At 62.7% G+C, this 16956-nt stretch overlaps 1 protein-coding gene across 1 annotated transcript in view; it reads right to left on the bottom strand.

The window, feature by feature from the left end:
• Positions 1-16956, bottom strand: part of RNF40 (ring finger protein 40) — a 34735-nt gene that overhangs the window by 2500 nt on the left and 15279 nt on the right. Inside the window, 10 exon segments of the mRNA XM_072849076.1 lie at positions 417-518; positions 1870-2010; positions 3748-3873; positions 5711-5923; positions 7295-7444; positions 11138-11274; positions 11908-12028; positions 12099-12395; positions 13339-13460; positions 15557-15692. Of these exon segments, the coding sequence (XP_072705177.1) occupies positions 417-518; positions 1870-2010; positions 3748-3873; positions 5711-5923; positions 7295-7444; positions 11138-11274; positions 11908-12028; positions 12099-12395; positions 13339-13460; positions 15557-15692 (1545 nt within the window).

Below are 16956 nucleotides of genomic sequence, written 5' to 3'. Positions count from 1 at the left end.
ACCCAAAGACCTCCAACCCCACCCGAAGTCCTTCAGCACCCACCCATGGGTCCTCCAACCCCACTGCAAGGTCCTCCAGCCCCACCCAAAGACCTCCAACCCCACCCGAAGTCCTTCAGCACCCACCCATGGGTCCTCCAACCCCAGTGCAAGGTCCTCCAGCCCCACCCAAAGACCTCCAACTCCACCCAAAGTTCTCCAGCACCCACCCATGGGTCCTCCAGCCCCGTCCAAAGTCCTCCAAGCCCCACTCAAGGTTCTCCAGCTCTCCACTGAGATCCTCCAACCCCACTGCAAGGTCCCCCAGCACCTTCCAAGGTCCTCCAGCCGCCTCGCTTGGCCGCAGGGAGCCCTGGGGTGCCCCCCCCCAGCCCTGCCCACACCCCCTGGCACCCATGGGTGCCCCCCCACCGCACCCGGTACTCCTTGATCTCCTCCTGGAGGATCTGGTCGGCGTCGGCGTAGACCTCCACCTTCCGCTGCTTCTCCAGCTTCCGCCGCAGCCGCGACAGCTCCTCCTGCGGGGATGGGGGGTGCTGACCCACGGTGGCACTGTGGGTCCCCGTAGAGCCCCCATAGGTCCCCACAGACCCCCTATAGGTCCCTGTAGACCCCCTAGAGGTCCCCGTAGACCTTCTATAGGTCCCTGCAGACCCCCTGTAGGGCCCCACAGAGCCCCTATAGGGCCCCACAGAGCCTCTATGGGAGCCACAATCCCCCTATAGGTCCCTGCAGACCCCCTATAGGGCCCTGTAGACCCCTATAGGGCCCAAGAGAGCCTCTATGGGTCCCACAGACCTCCTATGGAGACCCCCAAAGCACCTACAGGTCCCCGTAGACCCCTTATAGGGTGCCACAGAAGCTTCTAGAGCTTCTTTAAGTCCTCGTAGATTCTCTGCGGAACCCTGTAATGCTCCTATAGAGCCCCCCATGCCACCCCATAGGGCTCCATACCACCCCACAGCAGCTGTACCCCGCCCCCGAACCCTATAGAGCCCATAGGGTGCCATAGGGGTCCTACAGAGTACCCAGAGCCCCATAACCACCCCACAGGGCCCCTCAGAGCCCCCACAGAGCCCCGTAAGGACCCCCCAGCCATCCCATAGCCCCCCCGTATTTCTCTCCAGGTTCCCTATAGAGCCCATAGGGTGCCTATAGACTTCTCCAAGGTCCCCAAACAGCCCCATAGGGGCCCCCAGGACCCACATAACACCCTACAGAGCCCCATAAGGACCCCCTACACATACCTTACCTGCGCATAGCCCCCTCACATACCCAACAGACCCTATAGGGTGCTGTAGACACCCTATAGAGCCCCGCAGACTCCCCAAACAGCCCCATAGGGCCCCCCGGAACCCACGTAACACCCCACACAGCCCCATAAGGACCCGCTATACATCCCTTACCCGCCCATACTTCCCCCAGATCCCCTTAGAAGCCATAGGGTGCTGTAGGCACCCTATAGAGCCCCAGACTCCCCCACAGCCCCCAGAACCCCCATAACACCCCCCACACCCCCATAGAGCCCCGTAAGGACCCCTACACATCCGTTACCCACCCATAGCCCCCCAACATCCCCATAGGATGCTGTAGACACCCTATAGAGCCCCCAGACTCCCCAAACAGCCCCATAGGGCCCCCGGAACCCACGTAACACCCCACACAGCCCCATAAGGACCCGCTATACATCCCTCACCCACCCATGCTTCCCCATAGAACCCACAGGGTGCTGTAGGCACCCTATAGAGCTCCCCACACTCCCCGAACAGCCCCCAGCACCCACCTAACACCCCCCACACCCCCACAGAGCCCCATAAGGACCCCCCCCCGCCATGCTCCTTCCCCTATGGATGCCATAGGGGTCCCTACCTGGGCTCTCTTGAGGCTGAGGGACTCCTTGTCCTTGGCGGCCCGGTTCTCGGCGGCGCAGGCCTGCAGCTCCCGCAGCCGGGCCTGGACGTGCTCCCCTTGCGCCCGCAAATCCTCCGCCAGCTGCGCCGCCTCCACCGCCTGGGTGCCCCCGACATGGGTGCTGGGGTGCCACCGCCGGTCCCCAACCCGGACGTCGGGGTCCCACCACCCCAAGCCCCACCACCCGGATGCCGAGGGCCACTGGGAGGGGTTCTGCCGCCTCCACGGACACCTGGGTGCCCACCCGGACTCTTGGGTGCCCACCAGGACTCTTGGGTGCCCACCAAGACACTTGGGTGCCCACCCACACTCTTGGGTGCCCACCTGGATGCCTGGGTGCCCACCCGGACTCTTGGGTGCCTACCAGGACTCTTGGGTGCCCATCAAGACTCTTGGGTGCCCACTCAGACTCTTGGGTGCCCACCCGGACTCTTGGGTGCCCACCAGGACCCTTGGGTGCCCACCAAGACTCTTGGGTGCCCACCAGGACTCTTGGGTGCCCACCAGGACTCTTGGGTGCCCACTCAGACTCTTAGGTGCCCACCAAGACTCTTGGGTGCCCACCAGGACTCTTGGGTGCCCACCCAGACTCTTGGGTGCCCACCTGGATGCCTGGGTGCCCACCCGGACTCTTGGGTGCCCACCAAGACTCTTGGGTGCCCACCAGGACTCTTGGGTGCCCACCAAGACTCTTGGGTGCCCACCAGGACTCTTCGGTGCCCACCCAGACTCTTGGGTGCCCACCAAGACTCTTGGGTGCCCACCAGGACTCTTGGGTGCCCACTCAGACTCTTGGGTGCCCACCCAGACTCTTGGGTGCCCACCAGGACTCTTGGGTGCCCACCAAGACTCTTGGGTGCCCACCAGGACTCTTGGGTGCCCACCAAGACTCTTGGGTGCCCACCAGGACTCTTGGGTGCCCACCCGGACTCTTGGGTGCCCACCAGGACTCTTGGGTGCCCACCAAGACTCTTGGGTGCCCACCAGGACTCTTGGGTGCCCACCCGGACTCTTGGGTGCCCACCAAGACTCTTGGGTGCCCACCAAGACACTTGGGTGCCCACCCAGACTCTTGGGTGCCCATCCGGATGCCTGGGTGCCCACCCGGACTCTTGGGTGCCTACCAGGACTCTTGGGTGCCCATCAAGACTCTTGGGTGCCCACTCAGACTCTTGGGTGCCCACCCGGACTCTTGGGTGCCCACCAGGACCCTTGGGTGCCCACCAAGACTCTTGGGTGCCCACCAGGACTCTTGGGTGCCCACCAGGACTCTTGGGTGCCCACTCAGACTCTTAGGTGCCCACCAAGACTCTTGGGTGCCCACCAGGACTCTTGGGTGCCCACCCGGACTCTTGGGTGCCCACCTGGATGCCTGGGTGCCCACCCGGACTCTTGGGTGCCCACCAGGACTCTTGGGTGCCCACCAAGACTCTTGGGTGCCCACCAGGACTCTTGGGTGCCCACCAAGACTCTTGGGTGCCCACCCAGACTCTTGGGTGCCCACCAGGACTCTTGGGTGCCCACTCAGACTCTTGGGTGCCCACCCAGACTCTTGGGTGCCCACCAGGACTCTTGGGTGCCCACCAAGACTCTTGGGTGCCCACCAGGACTCTTGGGTGCCCACCAAGACTCTTGGGTGCCCACCAGGACTCTTGGGTGCCCACCCGGACTCTTGGGTGCCCACCCGGACTCTTGGGTGCCCACCCAGACTCTTGGGTGCCCACCAGGACTCTTGGGTGCCCACCAAGACTCTTGGGTGCCCACCCGGACTCTTGGGTGCCCACCAAGACTCTTGGGTGCCCACCAGGACCCTTGGGTGCCCACCCTTTGTCCCACCTTCCTCTTGTTGAGCTCCAGGGCTTGGGTGCGCAGGGCCAACTCCTTCTCCACCGCCGCCAAGCTGCTCTGCAATCCCCGCTCCTTCTCCTCCAGCTTCTGCACCACCAGCAACTGGGCGTCCACCTGGGGACAACCCCCACCGGACACCTGGGTCCCCTGTCCGGGTGACTGGGTCCCCACCCAACCTGGATGCTGGGGTCCCCCCGGTTCCTCCTGGACACCCCCGGCTCCTTCTCCTCCAGGTTCTGCACCATCAGTAGTTGGGTGGCCACCTACGGACCCTGGGTTCCACCTGGACCTTGATGGTGAGAACCTGCACCAACATCTCATCCTTCTTCTGGACATCTGAGTTCCTCAAGGCCCGCAACCAACTGGGTTCCCCTGGACCCCCAGGTCCTCCCTTGGAGACCTGGGTCCCACCTGGACCTTGATAGCGAGAACCTGCTCCACCATCTCATCTTTCTCCTGACCAAGTGGTTCCTCCAGGGTTCCTCCAGCCCCCCAACCATCTGGGTCCTCCCTGGAGACCTGGGTCCCATCTGGACCTTGGACCTTGATGGGGAGCACTTGCTCCACCACCTCATCCTTCTACTGGACATCTACGTTCCTCAAGTCCCCCAACCATGTGGGTTCCCCTGGACCCCCTGGACACTTGGGTCCCCCTGGACCCCCAGGTCCTCCCTTGGAGACCTGGGTCCCACCTGGACCTTGATGGTGACAACCTGCTCGGCCACCTCCTCCTTCTCCTGACCACCTGGGTTCCTCCAGCCCCCCAACCATCTGGATCCCCTTGGACCCTCCTGGACATCTGGGTCCTCCCTGGAGACTTGGCTCTCACCTGGACCTTGGACCTTGACGGTGAGAACCTGCTCCACCACCTCCTCCTTCTCCTGACCACCTGGGTTCCTCCAGCCCCCCAACCATCTGGGTTCCCCTGGGCCCTCCTGGACATCTGGGTCCTCCCCGGACGCCTGGGTCCCACCTGGACCTTGACGGTGAGAACCTGCTTGGCCACCTCCTCCTTCTCCTGACCACCTGGGTTCCTCCAGCCCCCCAACCATCTTGGTTCCCCTGGACCCTCCTGGACATCTGGGTCCTCCCTGGAGACTTGGCTCTCACCTGGACCTTGGACCTTGATGGTGAGAACCTGCTCCACCACCTCCTCCTTCTCCTGACCACCTGGGTTCCTCCAGCCCCCCAACCATCTTGGTTCCCCTGGACCCTCCTGGACATCTGGGTCCTCCCTGGAGACTTGGCTCTCACCTGGACCTTGGACCTTGATGGTGAGAACCTGCTCCACCACCTCCTCCTTCTCCTGACCACCTGGGTTCCTCCAGCCCCCAACCATCTTGGTTCCCTGGACCCTCCTGGACATCTGGGTCCTCCCTGGAGACTTGGCTCTCACCTGGATCTTGGACCTTGATGGTGAGAACCTGCTCCACCACCTCCTCCTTCTCCTGACCACCTGGGTTCCTCCAGCCCCCCAACCATTTGGATCCCCTTGGACCCTCCTGGACATCTGGGTCCTCCCTGGAGACCTGGGTCCCACCTGGACCTTGATGGTGACAACCTGCTCAGCCACCTCCTCCTTCTCCTGACCACCTGGGTTCCTCCAGCCCCCCAACCATCTTGGTTCCCCTTGGACCCTCCTGGACATCTGGGTCCTCCCTGGAGACCTGGGTCCCACCTGGACCTTGACGGTGAGAACCTGCTCCACCACCTCCTCCTTCTCCTGACCACCTGGGTTCCTCCAGCCCCCCAACCATCTGGGTTTCCCCAAGCCCCCCAGACATCTGGGTCCTCCCCGGACGCCTGGGTCCCACCTGGACCTTGATGGTGAGAACCTGCTCAGCCAACTTCTCCTTCTCCTGACCACCTGGGTTCCTCCAGCCCCCCAACCATCTTGGTTCCCCTGGACCCCCCTGGACATCTGGGTCCTCCCTGGACGCCTGGGTCCCACCTGGGCCTTGAGGGCGAGGACCTGCTCGGCCAACTCGTCCTTCTCCTCCCGCAGCAGCTTGTGGATCTGGTTGGCCTTGATCCTCTCCGACATCAGCTTGAAGTTGGCGTCGTCCTTCTCCCGCAGCTGCTGCAGCAGCCGCAGGTTCTGCTCCTGCATGTCCTCGAAGGCCTGGCCCGTCACGTCCATCTCCGACAGCAGCGCCTCCTCCTCCTGCCCCGCCCCCCCCGGCGCAGCACGGCCGCCGTGAGGTCACGCGCCATCCCCCGCCACGTCACCGCCCGCCACCAACCCGCCGCCCCTCCGACCCCTTCCTCCGCACCGCCCTTCCCTGCCCGGCGTGGCCTGCGGTACGACTACGACGTCGCAAACCCAGCCCGTGATGTCACCGAACGCGCTCCTGAAGGCATACGGCGCGCCGGTGACGTCACCAGCCCCGCCCCCGCCCCCCACAGATGCTTCCCACCGCCCGCCTACGCGTCGTAGGGCCGAAACGCCCTCGGCACGTCATGAGCTACGTCTGCAATATCACAGGACGTGCCTATGATGTCATACAGCCTGCCCGTGATGTCACAGGCCGCCGCCTGGCAACCCTAAACACTGACCCCGCCCCCCCCCCAGGCGTTTCCCCTCCCCCAGATAACAAAAACGTACTTATGACATCACAAGGTATATCTATGATGTCACAACACAAGACACGCCTATGACATCACACTGCCTACCTATGTTGTCATAAGTGCTGTCCCACCCCCCTTCCCCAAGCCCCTCCTCTCCCATCGTCTCCTCCCTTAGAGGCCACGCCCACCACCCCCAAGTCCTGCTCTCATAGGCTCGCCCTGGGAAAGCCATGCCCCAAAGCCTCAGGCCACACCCCCTCCTGTAACGCCACACCCCTCCCAAAGCCCCGCCCCTTCCCTGTAACCGCCCTCCCCAAAGGTCCTGCCCAACCCACAGGCCCCGCCCCCTCCCTTAAAGCCACGCCCCCTCCACTCTAACCTCCGTAAGGTCTTGCCTCCTCTCAAGGCCCCGCCTCGCTTAAGACCCCACCCCATAACACTCCATGTGGCCCCACCCCAACCCACAAGCCCCGCCCCTTAAGCCACGCCCCACGCTAACTCCCCTAAGACCTTGTCTCCCCTCAAGGCCCCGCCCCACCCTTAAGACCCCGCCCCTAACCACCCCATCCAGCCCCGCCCCAACCCACAGGCCCCGCCCCCTTAAAGCCACGCCCCTCCCACAATATCCTCCCTTCCCTAAGCCCTTGCCTCCCCCAGCCCCTCCCTCCGCCCACGCCCCCACAGCCACACCCCCTCCCGTAAAGCCACGCCCCTCCCACAATACCCCTGGCACCACCCCTCCCCTCAGGCCACGCCCCTACAGCCGCACCCCTCCCACAAATCCACGCCCCTCCCACAACAACCTCCTTCCCCAGGCCCCCCCTCAGGCCACACCCCTCCCCTCAGGCCACGCCCCTCCCTTAACGCCCCACGCTCCCCCTCGGACCTCCCTCCTTCCCCCTCCCCATTGGGGAAGCTCCGCCCCAGGCCCCGCCCCCGAGGCTCCGCCCCCCGAGGCCCCGCCCACCTGCTTGGTGGCGGCCAGCTTGCGCTGGAGGTGCTCGATCTGCTCCTCGGCGTGGCGCAGGCGCCGCAGGGCCTCCTCGTCCGCCAGCTTCTTGCTCTCCCGCCGCTCCCGCTCCTCCAGCTCCCGCGCCCGCGCCCGCAGCTCCTCCGCCTGACGTCACACCCCCCCACCGTGACGTCAGCCCGCCCCCACGGCACCCGCCAGGGGCCGGGGGGGGAACCGCGTGAGGTCACGGCGCGAGGTAACGGCGCGAGGTAACGGGGTGAGGTAACCGCGCGAGGTAACGGCGCGAGGTAACCGCGTGAGGTAACGGGGTGAGGTAATGGCGCGAGGTAACGGGGTGAGGTAACCGCGTGAGGTAACGGGGTGAGGTAACGGCGCAAGGTAACGCAGCGAGGTAACCGCGCGAGGTAACAGGGTGAGGTCATCGCGTGAGGTAACGGGGTGAGGTAACCGCGTGAGGTAACAGCGCGAGGTAACGGGGTGAGGTAACGGCGTGAGGTAAGGGGGTGAGGTAACTGCGTGACGTAACGGGGTGAGGTAACCGCGCAAGGTAACAGGGTGAGGTCATCGCGTGAGGTAACGCGGTGAGGTAACTGCGTGAGGTAACGGGGTGAGGTCATCGCATGAGGTAACGGGGTGAGATCATCGCGTGAGATAACGGGGTGAGGTAACCGCGTGAGGTAACGCAGCGAGGTAACCGCGCGAGGTAACAGGGTGAGGTCATCGCGTGAGGTAACGGGGTGAGGTAACCGCGTGAGGTAACGCGGCGAGGTAACCGCGTGAGGTAACGGGGTGAGGTCATCGCATGAGGTAACGGGGTGAGGTCATCGCGTGAGGTAACGGGGTGAGGTAACGGCGCGAGGTAACGGGGTGAGGTAACCGCGTGAGGTAACGGGGTGAGGTCATCGCGTGAGGTAACGGGGTGAGGTAACGGCGCGAGGTAACGGGGTGAGGTAACCGCGTGAGGTAACGGGGTGAGGTGATGGCGCGAGGTAACGGGGTGAGGTCATTGCGTGAGGTCATGGCGCGAGGTAACGGGGTGAGGTAACCGCGTGAGGTAACGGGGTGAGGTAACGGGGTGAGGTCATCGCGTGAGGTAACGGGGTGAGGTAACGGGGTGAGGTAATCGCATGAGGTAACGGGGTGAGGTAACCGCGTGAGGTAACGGGGTGAGGTAACGGGGTGAGGTCATCGCGTGAGGTAACGGGGTGAGGTCATCGCGTGAGGTAACGGGGTGAGGTAACGGGGTGAGGTAATCGCATGAGGTAACGGGGTGAGGTAACCGCGTGAGGTAACGGCGCGAGGTAACGGCGCGAGGTAACGGGGTGAGGTCATCGCGTGAGGTAACGGGGTGAGGTAACGGCGCGAGGTAACGGGGTGAGGTCATCGCGTGAGGTAACGGGGTGAGGTAATGGGGTGAGGTAACGGCGCGAGGTAACGGGGTGAGGTAACGGGGTGAGGTAACCGCGTGAGGTAACGGGGTGAGGTAACGGCGCGAGGTAACGGGGTGAGGTCATCGCGTGAGGTAACGCGGTGAGGTAACCGCGTGAGGTAACGGGGTGAGGTCATCGCGTGAGGTAACGCGGTGAGGTACCCGCGCGAGGTAACGCGGTGAGGGAATCGCGTGAGGTCACGACACGGGATAACTTGTTGACGTAAAGGCGGGAGATAATCATGTGAGGTCATGGCGTGAAATCAGGGGGGTGAGATAATCACGTGACGTGACAGCGTGAGGTAATCACGTGAGGTCATGGTGTGAGGTCCTGGGGTGAGGTAATCACGTGACATCACGACATGGGATAATGGCGTGACGTTAATGGCGTGAGATAATCGTATGAGGTCATGGCGTGAAATGAGGGGCTGAGATAATCATGGGAGCTCGTGGCGTGAGGTGATGGCGTGAGGTAACGGGATGAGGCAATCATGTCAGATCACGCTATGACATAACGGGGTGATGTAAGGCCGTGAGATAATGATGTCACCTAACGGCGTGAGGTAATGGAGTCAGATAATCACGTGACATAACGGCTGAGATAATCGATCACGTGAGACCATGGCGTGAGGTAACGGCGCGAGATAATCACGTGAGGTCACGGCGTGACGTAATGGCGTGAGATAATCACGTGAGGGAACAGTGTGAGGTAACGGGGTGAGATAACCACGTGAGGTAATGGCGTGACGTAATATGGTGATGTAATGCGGTGAGGGAACAGCGGGAGAAAATGGCGTGAGGTAATGGGGTGAGGTAATCACGTGAGGTCGTGGTGTGAGGTAATCGCACCAGGTAACGGCATGAGATAATCACGTGAGGTCATGGCGTAAGCCAACCACACGAGGTAATGGCATGACATAATCATGTGAGGTCATGGCGCGAGCCAATCACACGAGGTAATGGCATGACATAATCATGTGAGGTCATGGCGTGAGCCAATCACATAAGGTAATGGCATGACATAATCATGTGAGGTCATGGCGCGAGCCAATCACACGAGGTAATGGCATGACATAATCATGTGAGGTCATGGCGTGAGCCAATCACATAAGGTAATGGCATGACATAATCACGTGAGATCGTGGCATGAGCCAATCAGATGAGGTAATGGCATGACATAATCACGTGAGGTCGTGGTGTGAGGTAATCGCACCAGGTAACAGCATGAGATAATCACGTGAGGTCATGGCGCGAGCCAATCACACGAGGCAACGGCATGAGATAATCATGTGAGGTCATGGCATAAGCCAATCACATAAAGTAATGGCATGACATAATCACGTGAGGTCATGGCGCGAGCCAATCAGATGAGGTAACGGCATGACATAATCACGTGAGGTCATGGCGCGAGCCAATCACACGAGGTAATGGCATGACATAACCATGTGAGGTCATGGCGCGAGCCAATCAGATGAGATAATGGCATAACATAATCACGTGAGGTCATGGCGCGAGCCAATCACACGAGGTAATGGCATGACATAATCACGTGAGGTCATGGCGTGAGCCAATCACATAAAGTAATGGCATGACATAATCACGTGAGGTCGTGGTGTGAGGTAATCGCACCAGGTAACGGCATGAGATAATCACGTGAGGTCATGGCGCGAGCCAATCACACGAGGTAATGGCATGACATAACCATGTGAGGTCATGGCGCGAGCCAATCACCTGAGGTAATGGCATGACATAATCACGTGAGGTCATGGCGTGAGCCAATCACACGAAATAACGGCATGACATAATCACGTGAGGTCATGGTGCGAGCCAATCACACGAAATAATGGCATGACATAATCACGTGAGGTCATGGCGTGAGCCAATCACATAAAGTAACGGCATGACATAATCACGTGAGGTCATGGCGCGAGCCAATCACACGAAATAACGGCATGACATAATCACGTGAGGTCATGGCGCGAGCCAATCACACGAGGCGATGGGGAGGTAACGGGGTGAGGTCACGGCGCGGCCGAGCGCCCCGAGGCCACAGTGTGACGCAATCGCACGAGGGAAAGGCGCGAGCGCACGACCCGGGGCGCCGGCACGAGCCAATGAGGCGACGACGAGGTAACGGCCGCGGAAACGGCGCGCGGCGGGGGTGGGAGGAAACGCCGCGACCCGAGGGCGCGGCCCCACGCCGCGAGGTCGCGGCGGGCCGCGACGTCAGGGAAGGGCGCGGGCGGAGACGGCGCGCGGGCGGGTTAGGCCGCCGTGAGCCCGCGTTGGCGCGCGTTCGCGCGGCGTTAGCGTGCGTTAGTGTGGCCTTAGCGTGCGTTCGCGCGGCCTTAGCGTGCGTTAGCGTGTGTTAGCGTGCGTTAGCGCGTCGTTGGCGCGGCGGCGCTGACCTCGGCCTTGCTCTTCCTCTCGGCCGCCATCAGCTGCACCTTGTCCCGCTGCTCCTTGGGGGCCGACTTGTACATGTCCAGCAGCAGCTTCATCTCCTTCTGGCTCTCCTGCGCCTTCCTGCCCGCCCCGCCACCGCCTCATTAGCATCTCATTTGCATACCCCACTCCCCCCTTGGGCCCCCTTTCGTAGACCCCCCCCCTCAGTGCCCCAGCTCCCTTCGTTGCCCCCCCGACCCCCCAAAACAGCCCCCCTTCGATACCCCCAGACTCACCCACCCCCTAAACCCCCCACAATGCCCCCCGGGACCCCTAAAACAGCCCCCCCCAACCCCCCAACAGCCCCCCAAAACCTCCCCCAACAGCCCCCAGCCCCTAAACCCACCCCCCAAAACCTCCCCCAACCCCCACAACAGCCCCCCAAACCGCCCCCCTCCCCAAACCCCCACAACAGCCCCCAGCCCCTAAACCCCCAAAACCTCCCCTCCCCAAACCCCCACAACAGCCCCCCAAACCTCCCCCAACCCCCACAACAGCCCCCAACCCCTAAACCCACCCCCCAAAACCTCCCCCAACAGCCCCCAAAACCGCCCCCTCCCCAGAACCCCACAACAGCCCCCAAAACCTCCCCCCAACAGCCCCCCAGCCCCTAAACCCACCCCCCAAAACCTCCCCCAACAGCCCCCCAAACCACCCCCTTCCCCAGACCCCCAACAGCCCCCCAGCCCCTAAACCCACCCCCAACACCGCCCCCCCACCGCCCTCCCCTCACTTGAGCTCCCCCGCAGCTGCTTGGAGGACCTCCGAGTCCTTCTTCTTGGGCTCCTCGGGGGGCCCTTGGGGCGCTCCCGCTCCCGCAGCCGCTCCCGCTCCCGCTCGGGGCCCCCGGGAAGCTCCGGGGCGGGGGGCGGGGGGGCTCCTTGACCCGGGGAGGGGGCTGCGCCGGGGGGGCGGTGGGGTGGGGCGGAGGGGGAGCGGCGGCGGCGGAGGGAGGGGGGGCTCCTCCTCCTCGGCCGGTCGTCGCGGGGGGGCCGCTTCGGGCGGGGCGGGCGTGGCGGCCGCCTCCCGCTTGGGCTCCGGGGGGGTGGGGCCTGGGGGGGCCCCACCCTCTTCCTCCTTGATGGGGGCGGGGCCCGGGCCCCCCCCGGCAGCGGTGGTCTCCTCCGGGGGGGCGGCGACGGTGGCGGCGGCGGCGGCTGGGGGCGGAGGAGGCGGGGCGGTGCCTTGAGGGGGCGGGGCGCCGCTGGCTTGGAGGCGGAGCTAGAAGAGACAGGGTGCGGTCAGCAGGCCACACCCATGAACATGGGGTGGTGTGGCCCTTTTAAGAAGCAGCACTCCTCCAAGGTGGGGCTCACTACCCCCCCATGTGGCCCTTTAAGGCCCCTCCCCCCTCAGGTCCATCTCCTTAAAAAGAACAACCCCAGCCCCCACCCCTCGTTAGGCTCCTCCCCTCAGAGGCCCCACCCCCCGGCTGTTGGCATGACCCTTTTAACGCCCCCTCCCCCCCTTGGTACAGCCCTATTAAGCCCACCGCCCACCCACTGGCATAGCCCTTTTAAGGCCCCGCCCCCGCAGCATAGCCACACCCCATTAAAAGAGAAGATCCCAGGGCCTGCCCTCCCCAAACCCCGCCCCTTTAGTGGGGCCCACCCCAGCACACCCCCCACCCTCCCGCCATGGCCCTTTTAAGACCTGGCCCCACCCTCCCCTTGGTAGCCACAGGGAGACAGCACCCAATCCCGCCTCTAGGCCTGGCCCCGCCCCTTAAAGGGGCAACAGCCAATGGCCACTCTCCACTCTCTCATCCCACAGGGCTGGCCCCGCCCCTCCTCATAGCCCCGCCCCCTTAAAGGGGCTACAGATTCCTGTGGGTGGGGCCCACCAGCACAGCCCCTCTAAGCCCCGCCTCCCCAAGACTCCGCCCCTCCAGCAGAAGGCGGGAAACCACCACCCAATCCCCTCGCAGGGGCCAGCTCCGCCCCCTCCCCCCCACGCCCACCTCCTTAAAGGGGCTATGCCACCAAGTCCTCATTGAACGATGGAGTGGGCCCCTCACCCCCCCGCCCACCTCCTTAAAGGGGCTACGCCACCAAGTCCTCATTGAACGATGGAGTGGGGCTGGATCTGCTACCCCCCTCTCCCCCCCGCCCCTTAAAGGGGCCACACCCCCCGGGTGCCCCGCCCTCCCCGAGGCCCCGCCCACCTTGTTGATCTCAGCCTGCACCTCCCGCAGCTTCCGCTTGTAGCGCTGGACGTCGCCCTTGAGCTGGTGGTTGTGGTTCTGCAGGCTGCTGATCAGGTGCCGCATCTCCCGGTTGATGGGGCCTGCGGGGGGACCCAGGCGTCCGGGGGGGACCCAGGAATCCGGGGGGGGGCCCCCAAATCCAGCCCTACCCCCTCCAGATTCACGCAGGGTCATAGAGACCGGGGGAAGAAGGAGCAGAGCGGTCTATGGTGCTGTGACCGTAGAGGTGGGGTGCGGGAGGGGACCATAGAGGAGTGGGAGGAGCATCCTAGAGCAGCCCCAGACCCACCAACCCCCCAGAGAGATCTTGGAGACCAACCCAGAGCGCCCAACCCACCATAGAGATCTAGGAGGACCACCCTAGAGCGCCCAACCCGTCACAGACATCTAGGAGGACCATCCCAACCCACCATAGAGATCTAGGAGGACCACCCTAGAGCGCCCAACCCACCATAGACATCTAGGAGGACCATCATAGAGTGCCCAACCCACCATAGACGTCTAGGAGGACCACCCTAGAGCGCCCAATCCACCATAGACATCTAGGAGGACCACCCTAGAGCACCCAACCCACCATAGACGTCTAGGAGGACCATCATAGAGTGCCCAACCCACCATAGACATCTAGGAGGACCATCCCAACCCACCATAGAGATCTAGGAGGACCACCCTAGAGCGCCCAACCCACCATAGACATCTAGGAGGACCATCATAGAGTGCCCAACCCACCATAGACGTCTAGGAGGACCACCCTAGAGCGCCCAATCCACCATAGACATCTAGGAGGACCACCCTAGAGCACCCAACCCACCATAGACGTCTAGGAGGACCATCATAGAGTGCCCAACCCACCATAGACATCTAGGAGGACCATCCCAACCCACCATAGAGATCTAGGAGGACCACCCTAGAGCGCCCAACCCACCATAGACATCTAGGAGGACCATCATAGAGTGCCCAACCCACCATAGACGTCTAGGAGGACCACCCTAGAGCGCCCAATCCACCATAGACATCTAGGAGGACCACCCTAGAGCACCCAACCCACCATAGACGTCTAGGAGGACCATCATAGAGTGCCCAACCCACCATAGACATCTAGGAGGACCATCCCAACCCACCATAGAGATCTAGGAGGACCACCCTAGAGCGCCCAACCCACCATAGACATCTAGGAGGACCATCATAGAGTGCCCAACCCACCATAGACGTCTGGGAGGACCACCCTAGAGCGCCCAATCCACCATAGACATCTAGGAGGACCACCCTAGAGCACCCAACCCACCATAGACGTCTAGGAGGACCATCATAGAGTGCCCAACCCACCATAGACATCTAGGAGGACCATCCCAACCCACCATAGAGATCTAGGAGGACCACCCTAGAGCGCCCAACCCACCATAGACATCTAGGAGGACCATCATAGAGTGCCCAACCCACCATAGACGTCTAGGAGGACCACCCTAGAGCGCCCAATCCACCATAGACATCTAGGAGGACCACCCTAGAGCACCCAACCCACCATAGACGTCTAGGAGGACCATCATAGAGTGCCCAACCCACCATAGACATCTAGGAGGACCATCCCAACCCACCATAGAGATCTAGGAGGACCACCCTAGAGCGCCCAACCCACCATAGACATCTAGGAGGACCATCATAGAGTGCCCAACCCACCATAGACGTCTAGGAGGACCACCCTAGAGCGCCCAATCCACCATAGACATCTAGGAGGACCACCCTAGAGCACCCAACCCACCATAGACGTCTAGGAGGACCATCATAGAGTGCCCAACCCACCATAGACATCTAGGAGGACCATCCCAACCCACCATAGAGATCTAGGAGGACCACCCTAGAGCGCCCAACCCACCATAGACATCTAGGAGGACCACCCTAGAGCGCCCAACCCACCATAGACATCTAGGAGGACCACCCTAGAGCGCCCAACCCACCATAGACATCTAGGAGGACCACCCCAACCCACCATAGACGTCTAGGAGGACCACCCTAGAGCGCCCAACCCACCAGAGAGCCCCAGAAGGACCCTCCCAGAGCATCCCCAGCCCAGCCCGCCTCTCCGCGGCCCCTCTCTCCCCCGCTCTACGGCCCCGCGCCCTGGCGGGTCCTCCAGGGAGGCCGCGGGTGGCGCCGCGGGTGGCGCCGTGGGTCTCACCCGCCTGCTCGTTGGCCGCCAGGTTCTGCTCGAACTCGATGCGCAGCATCTCGTACTCCTTGCGCACCTGGGCCAGCGTGTCCTCCAGCTGGATCACCTCCGTCCGCAGGCGCTTCTGCACCCCCAGCTCGTCACTCTGCCCCGGGGGGGACACGGGGGAGACGGGGGACATGGAGGACACGGGGGACATGGGGGATGTGGGGAACAGAGAACATGGGGACATGGAGAACATGGAAGACATGGAGGACATGGGGACACAGGGACATGGAGGATGTGGGGGACGGGGGACATGGGGACACAGGGACATGGAGAACAGAGGGACACAGGGACAGGATGGAGATGAGGAAGATGGGAGACATGGAGGACATGAGGGACACGGGGCACACGGGGGACGTGGAGGACATGAGGGAGACGGGGGACATGGAGGACATGGGGGACACAGGGAACATGAGGGAGATGGGGGACATGGAGAACATGGAGGATGTGGGGAACAGAGAACATGGGGACATGGAGAACATGGAAGACATGGAGGACATGAAGGACATGGGGACACAGGGACATGGAGGATGTGGGGGACGGGGAACATGGGGACATGGGGGACATGGGGACACAGGGACATGGAGAACATAGGGACACGGGGGACAGGAGGGAGATGGGGGACATGGAGGACATGAGGGAGATGGGGGACACAGGGACACGGGGGACATGGAGAACATGGGGGATGTGGGGGACACAGGGAACATGAGGGAGATGGGGGACATGGAGGACACGGGGACACGGGGGACATGGAGGATGTGGGGAACAGAGAACATGGAAGACATGGAGGACACAGGGACATGGAGGATGTGGGGGACGGGGGACACGGGGACACAGGGATATGGAGAACATAGGGACATGGGGACAGGAGGGAGATGAGGAAGATAGGAGACATGGAGGACATGAGGGAGATGGGGGACACAGGGACACGGGGGACATGGAGGACACGGGGGACATGGAGGACACGGGGGACATGGAGGACACGGGGGACATGAGGGAGATGGGGGACATGGAGGACACGGGGACATGGAGGACACGGGGGACATGGAGGACACGGGGGACATGGAGGATGTGGGGAACAGAGAACATGGAAGACATGGAGGACACAGGGACATGGAGGATGTGGGTGACGGGGGACACGGGGACACAGGGACATGGAGAACATAGGGACACGGGGGACAGGAGGGAGATGGGGGACACGGGGGACATGGGGGACATGGAGGACACGGGGGACATGGGGGACATGGAGAACATGGAGGATGTGGGGAACAGAGAACATGGGGACATGGAGAACATGGAAGACATGGAGGACATGGGGACACAGGGACATGGAGGATGTGGGGGACGGGGAACATGGGGACATG

Source organism: Ciconia boyciana, chromosome 36, assembly GCF_034638445.1.
Source record: "Ciconia boyciana chromosome 36, ASM3463844v1, whole genome shotgun sequence".
In the NCBI taxonomy this organism is placed as follows: Eukaryota; Metazoa; Chordata; class Aves; order Ciconiiformes; family Ciconiidae; genus Ciconia; species Ciconia boyciana.
This window is presented reverse-complemented; position numbering and strand designations above follow the sequence as displayed.